The 9,253-nt window shown below is 47.6% G+C and overlaps 1 protein-coding gene across 1 annotated transcript; it reads left to right on the top strand.

Moving 5' to 3' along the window:
* Nucleotides 1–124: 124 nt before the first annotated feature.
* Nucleotides 125–3,422, top strand: Trex2 (three prime repair exonuclease 2). Its single transcript, XM_050125023.1, has one exon. It carries the CDS (start codon nt 2,547–2,549, stop codon nt 3,255–3,257), a length of 711 nt encoding a protein of 236 aa, XP_049980980.1. The 5' UTR covers nt 125–2,546; the 3' UTR covers nt 3,258–3,422.
* The last annotated feature ends 5,831 nt before the right edge of the window (nt 3,423–9,253 follow it).

Below are 9,253 nucleotides of genomic sequence, written 5' to 3'. Positions count from 1 at the left end.
TCTGCTTATCATACTCTTCCCCTCTGGCCTGGGATGCTCAGCCTCTCTTCTTGTCCTCGTCCCTGCTATTCTAGGTTAGCCAGATGGCACCCTTCTACTTCTCCAGTGGGCCTTGGCTTTTTCTCTCTGCTGCTTCCATTCCTTTCTGATACTGCCTGGTTAGGGTGACCATGCCTAGCCCTGGAGGTCTGCACTGCACCTTGTGATGACACCTCTTCCTGCCTCTGTGCCCTTCACCGCCTTTCCTGCCTCAGGGTCCTGCAAATGCCCTCTTTGCCATGTCCTTGGCAGCCAGGCTATTTCTTCCTTCTTTCCTAGGGTACTAGGGAATTCTCCCTCTGACCCAACTGGCTGTCCAGGAAACAGTGACCCAGTATCTTTTTGAGTAGTATACTTGTCGCGGCCACCTCCCTCCCTTCAAGCACCGGAACAGGAATGACTTAGTGAGGCCCATTATCACACCTGTGGCTGCCTGCCCCACCCTGCTCCTGTAACTGCACCTTTGCTCCCCCAGGCTCCCTGGATAGTTTTGGACAGCTGGGTGCCAGGCCCTTTCTGCTCAGACACTGATGGGTAAGCAAGTCCTTGTTCTCTATGACAGACTCAGGAGTGCCTGCAGTGGGCAGGTACAGCATTGACTACACAACCTTGGGAGGCCAGGCCCGCAGTGTTGGATACCTAGCTCTGGAATGAAATCTTCAGGAGAGGCCATGAATGGCCTAGCCTTCTAGCTACTCTCACGTCTTGATGGTGTCCTTCACCTGAAGTCAGGTGAGGCAGGAAAGAAAGGCCTTAGAGGAGCATTTTCTTATCTGTGGGTTATGACCTCCTTGGGGGTCGAATGACACTTTCACAGGGGTTGCATATCAGATATCGTCCATATCAGATATTTCCATTATGATTCATAACAGTAGCAAAATTAGAGTTATGCAGTAGCAATGAAAACAATTTTAAGGTTGGGGTTACCACAACTGTATTAAAGGGTCACAGCATCAGGAAGGTTGAGAAGCACTGCTCTACAGTCTTAGAGGTATCCAGACTGCCTCTTTCCACTTCTGAAATGGAAAAAATCGGCTCAGGCTGTTTGGGTCAGGCCTCATTACCTCATGGCCTTCCTTTGCCTGCCCATCCTCCCTGCCTTCTCCAAAACTCTACTAAATAAATGCTTGTAACAACATTAGGTGTCAAACCCAACAGCAGAGATCACCTTCCTGCTTGCTGCTAGAAAGTGGGGCCACAAGGTAAGGGTGATCTGCAACCAGACAGTTCTGCATTGGAGATGTTCCTGAGGCCACCCCTGTTTACTAAAGTAAGACTTAGGTCCTGTTCTCAGCATGATTTTCCATTCACAGACTAAACATAACCCAAGTAGATACCCCGTCACTCCTGAGATTATGGTAATCTCATGAAGGGCGTCTATATCCCCACTGATGGAGGAAACCAAGACCTGGAGAAGAGGATCAGCTGTCTGTGTGTAATGTGTCCCAGTATAGGGCTTAGGAAGCACCACACCTGGTTTATCCAGATCTGGCAACCACAACCCAGACCCTATGAGACTTTGAGGTAGGGCTTGGCGGAAAACAGGCTTCCATCACACTCTGACTTCCTCCTGCCTGTGAGGACACATTCCTCTTGGTCCATGACAGTACTCATCACTCACTGGAACCTGCGTGCGGCTGGAGCCCTGCTTCCCAGTCTGTAAACATGGGGCGTGTGTCCTGGTGGCTGCAAGCTCACGAGGGGGCGGTAAGCAAGCCGGCTGCACAGGTCCTGCGGCCTCAGGCCTCCAGATTGCCCAACTGGTGGCTAGGGGCGGGCTGTGGCCTCTGATTAAAGGCTGCCTGGAGCAGCCTGTGCAGAGACAGGTGCCCAGCAGCCCAGGAAGCCAGCTGAAGCCTGCCCCAGGTAAGCCAGTGTGGTGGGGATGGGTGGACAGTGCCATGAGCCAGGAGGCAGGTAGAAGCCAACCTAAGGCAGCACTTGTTTGGTAGAAAAATGGGGAAATTAGGGTCTTAATGTAACATGCCTCTGGTGTCTGCTACCCAAAGGTAGAAAGCAGGGCATAATGCCTGAGGCTCCCAGCCAAGGTGTCTACCAAGAAGCTGGGCCAAGGCACCATCTGTGGATTACACCTGCCTCCCTCCTTGCTGGAGACAGTGACTAGGTATGGGCCTCACAGCAAAAGGGAGAGGGACCTGGGCACAGCAGGCCTTTTGTGTCTGGTTAGGTGGCAGAACTAAGATTAGCTGCAGAGAGACCTGGGAAAAGGAGGAGGAGGGATGGACAGCAGTAACAGATCCTGGTCACTTGATCTCAGCCCCATAGTGTCCCCTTAAAAGTGTCCCTGGATATGAGTCTTAGAAACTTTGCCTAGCACCAAAGGTCTCATGAGGTGGGGTGGAGCCATAGGAAGTGAGGCCCTGAGTGATAGAGCTTTGACCTGAGGGGCTGCGGGCAAAAGGGCCTTGGTCCCATTTCTTTAGTCCTCTGGCTTATGCCACTTGTTCTGGTGCTTTAGGCCTCACTGTTCCTGTGAGAACGTCAGCATGTCTGAGCCGCCCCGGGCTGAGACCTTTGTATTCCTGGACCTGGAAGCCACTGGGCTCCCAAACATGGATCCTGAGATTGCGGAGATATCCCTTTTTGCTGTTCATCGCTCTTGCTTGGAGAACCCAGAGCGGGACGATTCTGGTGCTCTGGTGCTGCCCCGTGTGCTGGACAAGCTGACACTGTGCATGTGCCCGGAGCGCCCCTTTACTGCCAAGGCCAGTGAGATTACTGGTTTGAGCAGCGAAGGCCTGATGCACTGCCGAAAGGCAGCTTTCAATGACGATGTGGTGCGGACACTGCAGGGCTTCCTGAGCCGCCAGGAAGGCCCCATCTGCCTCGTGGCCCACAATGGCTTTGATTATGACTTCCCACTGCTTTGCACAGAGCTACAACGCCTGGGTGCTCATCTGCCCCAAGACACTGTCTGCCTGGACACACTGCCTGCGTTGAGGGGCCTGGACCGTGCTCACAGTCATGGCACCAGGGCTCAAGGCCGCAAGAGCTACAGCCTGGCTAGTCTCTTCCACCGCTACTTCCAGGCTGAGCCCAGTGCTGCACATTCAGCAGAGGGGGATGTGCACACACTGCTTCTGATCTTCCTGCATCGGGCTGCTGAGCTGCTCACCTGGGCCGATGAGCAGGCCCGCAGCTGGGCTCACATTGAGCCCATGTATGTGCCATCTGATGGTCCAAACTTTGAGGCCTGAGACATGTTCTCGCTCTCTGTAGTGCCTACCTGGCCTTCCTCGGCCTGGCCTAACTGGCCATAGGGTCCCAGAGCCCTCTTTGTGCCCTCCCTACCCTCTGGCCAGCCTGGGCTCCTGCAGGTTGCTCCTTCAGGGCTTCTGCCTTTCCTCCCATTTCTCAATAAATATCAGCAACTATTTACCAGCTGACTTACTGGCCAGATTTCTCTCTGCCCACACCCAAAACCATCACACCAAGACACAGATAGGGGCCATGCTGGCCTGACTCTGAATGTACAGGTTTTTCCAAGGGGTGTATGTTAGGTTGGGGTGCTGGACCCTGAGCCCCTGGCTGTCTCTCTGGTGTGTTTCATGGTCCCCTTGAGTGTTGCCCCTTTCTGCTAGGCCCTCAGGATGAGCAGGCTGAATCCTCCGGGGAGTGGACTGGAAGGGGTCTGAGTCTGCAGAGCTAGTTCATGCCTTCTTCAAAGCCTTGTCCCCCTCTGTCCCTGCTTGCAAAGTAGCATCAGTGAATTGATAGAGGGCACAGGGTAAAACAGCTATCTCTATGTTTGTGGACACGGTACATGGATGCCACAGGAGGAGGGGTCACCCAGGCAGGCTAGGGTGCTGAACTTTCCTGAGGTACAGAGGAGAGATATGGATTGGTACATAAGGTACCTTCCAGAATGGAACTCATCCCAGCTCTCAAATCCTTCATGGAGTGATTTGGGTGCGCACCTTCTCACCAGCTGCCTCAGCTGGACTGCAGGTTTCTGGTGAGCTGCCTTTGGGGCCCCACCCTCAGGCACTCCTGTCTTGTGGGAAGTCAGACCAGGTGAGAGCTGTGTCACCAAATGCTGGGGCAAGTAAGAAGGGGTGGGGTGGCCACACCCCAGAGTGACTCGTATGACCAAAGCCTCCAGCTTCGTCCTAGCCAGCCTGGCCCGTTTGGGAACCCTAAGTAGGTCAAAATGACTAGAGAGGCTTTGTGTGGGGGGCAGGACGGTGGAGCCAGAGTACTGGTGGCAGCTGTAGCAGAAGAGTCTCTTGACCTGGCTGAGACAGGACAGTGGAGGTAACAGAGGGTTGTGTCTAGAAGAGAGGCAAAATCTGATTTGTGTGTTTGTTGTATTTCTCAGGCTGGATTACCTTCTGGCCATGCTCAAGTGGACAGCCTATACCAGAAAGGGGTGCCCTTAGAATGCTGTCCCTGCTACAGGTCAGAAAGACTCAATTCCAGAATATCTGTGCCTTATAACACCTCCACAGTGGTCTTGTTTTGTGTTTTTCCCTCCCTGACGTTGAGGTTTCTGCCTCAGCCATCCAAGCGCCCTTGGCCTCCTGGTAGTCTGGTCTTGAATATTGTCCCCAAGTCTTTCATGCCCACTCAAGTCTTTCATGCCCACTCAGACTGGTCAGGCTAAGCACTAAGTGCCTTTCCATTTAGCACAGACAAGCTAAGACAGTAATATGCTGATGAATTCATGCCAAGTGGCTTTCCAGGAAAGTAAATGCACTTGTTTGTGTGTGTTCCACCCATATGTGTGCTGGCTCACAGTTTCCTTTCTCTTAATGAGTAAGTTAAAAATAAAGCAGCAGAGATATACTTAGCACTTCACATGTTCATACTACCCACTATGTTATGGCCACAGAGGCAGCACTCTGATTTAATCTGCAGTGTTAACATGTTCCCCATTATTTTCTCAAGGCATGGCAGTCAACAAAGTAAAAATAAATTGAGCACTACCATGACCTGGCCCATCAACCTCTATGGGAGTAGTTCTTTCGCTGTGGCCAATAGGAGGAGGACAGAGTATGCACAAGACTGTCCAGGAAGAGATTTGTGGTTTCACACCATGGCATTAATTTTCACTGTGCTCTGCTAGATGCGCATCAATACACAGTAACAGTAAGATGTAATAGATTTTGGATATCTTCTTTAGTTTTCAAATAACTTGCTTAATTTTTCATTTATATTACTTATTTATTTTTATTTTCTGGAGGCAGGTCTCATGTGTCCCAGGCTGTTCTTATACTCCCTATGTAGCTGAGGTCTGGACTCCTGATCCTCAAGCCCCCACATCCTAAGTGCTAGAATGATAAGCAGGTGTTGCCATGTCCAGCTTGTTTACATAATTTCATTTCTAACAGATGTTAACATTTAACAATTGCCTCTCAGATTTTCCAAACATTTAACATCCATCTGATATGGGTGTGATTTCTTATTAATAAACTGCCTAGGCCCATTTGATAGGCCAACCCTTAGGTAGGTGGAGAAAACAGAACAGGATGCTGGGAGAAAGAAACTGAGTCAGGAGTCGCCATGATTCTCCCACTCCAGACAGACGCAGGTTAAGATCTTCTCTGGTAAGCCACCTCGTGGGCTACACAGATTATTAGAAATGGGTTAGATTAATATGTAAGAGCTAGCCAGTAAGAGGCTACAGATAACGGGCCAGGCAGTGTTTAAAAGAATACAGTTTCCATGTAATTATTTCGGGCATAAGCCTGCCATGTGGGAGCCAGGGCTGCCAGAACGCAGCCCTGCCGCTCCTAACACTACATCCATCTGAATGACTAGAACAACAGCAACAAAAAATTGACTATCACACACTTTGTTAAAGATGAGAGAGGATTGAGGGCTCCTGTGCTTTTGGTGAGACTATAGGCGATGCAGCTTCATGGGAACCACCTGGGCAGTGTCTGAAAGGGTTAATGGAGCAACCATAATGAGATACTTAAACTTCCACCCATATATATTTCCCCAAGAGAAATTCAGGACACATTCAAGACATCTTGGTTCCAAAGGCCCCTTAACCAGAAAGAAGCAGATGTTTCCCAGTAGGATGGCTGGCTGTACAAATTATGTCACATATGCACCTGAGGATGCTGCCAGCAATGAACAGAGGATGCTTCTGAGACTCCAGACTGGATGCAACACGGGATAGCACAGGCCTGGAAGGAAGCTGGAAAGATGGCAAGGGCTGCCCTCCTTGTTTCTGTTACCAAGCTGAAGTTCCATCAGGATTATGTGAACTCTGATTTTCTTGGTTGCAGTTCAAACATACCTCTTCCTCACTCTCTATTAGGGACTTGATTTCCTTTAACCTCTTAATTTGCCTTTTAAAATTCCTTGGTGGGCCTGGGGATGTCACTAAGTTGACACAGTGCTTGTATAGTATGTACAAAGCCCAGGTATGCATGACCAAGGAACTCAGGCCTAACCTTGGGTGTAGGTATAAATTGCTTTCTTTGATCATCAGCCTCTTTTTCCAGAGCTCCATAATTCATGGAGCTATAATGCATGAAATTTCTTTGTTCTTATTTTCCATCCTCTGCAAATCTCACATCTAACAAAGGGGAAGGTGACTTCTAGCCTATTTTTGTTCTATTTGTATCTCTTATTGGAGCAATTAGCAGGAATAACCTAAACCATTTCCCTCATCTTCACTGTATAACCATCAGTATCTTTTAGGCTAACTCAAGAAGTCCAATTAAGTCACTGTTGTAACTAAACATCATTGCTCTTATAAAAATCATCTTCATTATGATCTGCAAGTAAGTTGCCCACTGAGGAGTGGGATTTTTCCCATAAAGCAATCACATTATACTAGATACAGTGGGATCCTTTCATATAGTAATCACACCATGCCAAATACAACAGGAATAGGACAGCAGCAAGTAGGAGGAAGCACAGCAGAAGCAAGGGGCATTCTGGATACAATCCCCACCCCTGGGGGAGACTTTACCCCTCCATAGTTTAGCTTTGCTATTTGGTGACTTGATGTGGGATTTCCCTCTGTCTGCTGTGATTACCATCGATAAATAAAAGAACTGCTTTGGGCCTATAGCAGAGCTATAGGGGAACAGAGCTAGGTGGGGAAACTAAGCTGAATGCTGGAAGAAAGAAGGTGGGGTTAGGGAGAAGCCATGGAGCCCCACCAGAGGCAGATGAAACTTTAGCTGGTAAGCCACAGCCACATGGAACTGTAGCTGGTAAGCCATAGCCACATGGTTAACAGAAATGGATTAAATTAAGATGTAAGAGTCAGCCAACAAGAAGCTAGAGCTAATGGGCCAAGCAGTGATTTAATTAATACAGTTTCTGTGTGATTGTTTTGGGTCTAAGCTACTGGGCAGCCAGGAAAACAAGCAGCCTTCCTTCCAACAAATTGGCATGTCAATGTGGTGGACTAAATCCCTGTAAAACCTGAGAAAGCTTAGCCATGCGAACAGAGCCATGCATGGTTCAGATCCATGGGTGAGGACTTGCTGACACTGACAGTGGACTGGTCTCCATGTGTTCTTAGAACCATGGGATGGGAGCCTTTTAACCATGGGAAGGGTATTCAAATGTTCTGGCTAACGAAAGGATGGCTTATTCCCACAGAGGGAGTGGTTAAGCTCGGTGGTTAAGAACACGTATTGTTCTCAGAAAGGACCCAATCTCGGTAGCCAGTACTCAAGTTAAGAGGGATTGAAAATTCAAGACCTGCTAGGGTTAAAGGTTACAGTTAAGATCAGTCTATATAACACTGCTTTGAGAACCCGTCTTGTCATGGGCAGGAGAGATGGCTCAGAGGTTAAGAGCGTTGCCTGCTCTTCCAAAGGTCCTGAGTTCAATTCCCAGCAACCACATGGTAGCTCACAACCATCTGTAATGGGGTCTGGTGCCCTCTTCTAGCCTGCAGGCATACATGCAGATACAATATTGTATACATAATAAATAAATATTAATAAAAATCTTGGAACACACACGCACACACAAAGAATTTTAGACACAAAAGAACAGAGTTAAGCATGGTTTGGTAGCAGCATTTTCTTCACTGGGCTCTGTTTGCTAGAAGCAAGCAGAGGCATGGCTCCTTTAAGAGAGGTTTTCCTGATTAAGTGGTAGCAGGAAAAAAAGATGCACCATTTTGAAATGCTTGCTTTCTGGGCCATGCTGCCAGCATAAACTCTGGCTCTTTCAGGAGGCTGAGCGATTTAAATGGGGTTTGTAAACAGCGTGTTACAAACTGCTTAATGGCTTGACATAGACCCACTGCATACTTGTAACTGGGGTGGTATGTGCAGCTCAGGTGAACAGACCTCCTCTGCCATGTCGGACTGGGCAGAACAAGCAGGCAGGCATTACTTGGGTAATGGTGCAGCTTAAGTTATTAAGAAGTGTTTAGCATCGTAAGAAGCACTTCTGGTCAGAAAATAATTACGGATACACAATAAAGACAGATTCAGATTTTAAAAAAAAGCAGTTTGGAGAAAACTACACCCATATTCCCAAATATTGTTTATAAATGTCTGTTTACATTTAGAGAGGGATATGCTATAGAGATTTGCATTGGTATGGATCTTGTTTATTGATACAAATTTAAGGTTAATTTTGTTATATGTATATTTGATTAAGGTATTGTGTTTGTGAAGCTCATTTAAAAATGTAATGTATAATTAAGAAATATAGGTTAATAGATAGTCATCTATAATAGATGTTGTACTCATGTTAGTTAGGTTTTCTATATGTAGAGAGATATATTTCAGTTAGGTATTCTTCAAATCTTTCAGAGACCTTCAGAATATGGCATTTAAATGTTTTTAGAAATTAGGAAGCTGGGCAGTGGTGGCGCACGTCTTTAATCCCAGCACTTGGGAGGCAGAGGCAGGTGGATCTCTGTGAGTTCGAGGCCAGCCTGGTCTACAAAGAGAGTTCCAGGACAGGCTCCAAAGCTATAGAGAAACCCTGTCTCAAAAAAAAAATTCAGGAGGATGCCTATATGTTTTTCTTTGGGTTCTCCTTATTTAGCTTCTCTAGGATCACTAATTATAGGCTCAATGTCCTTTGTTTATGGCTAGAAACCAAATATGAGTGAGTACATCCCATGTTCCTCTTTTTGGGTCTGGCTTACCTCACTCAGTATAGTGTTTTCTATTTCCATCCATTTGTATGCAAAATTCAAGAAGTCCTTGTTTTTTACTGCTGAGTAGTACTCTAATATGTATATATTCCATACTTTCTT

This window comes from Alexandromys fortis, unplaced genomic scaffold, assembly GCF_014885135.2.
Source record: "Alexandromys fortis isolate MF-2015 unplaced genomic scaffold, M_Fortis_MF-2015_v1.1 scaffold_225, whole genome shotgun sequence".
NCBI lineage: Eukaryota > Metazoa > Chordata > Mammalia > Rodentia > Cricetidae > Alexandromys > Alexandromys fortis.
The sequence above is the reverse complement of the archived record's forward strand: the minus strand, read 5'-3'. Positions and strand labels throughout refer to the sequence as shown.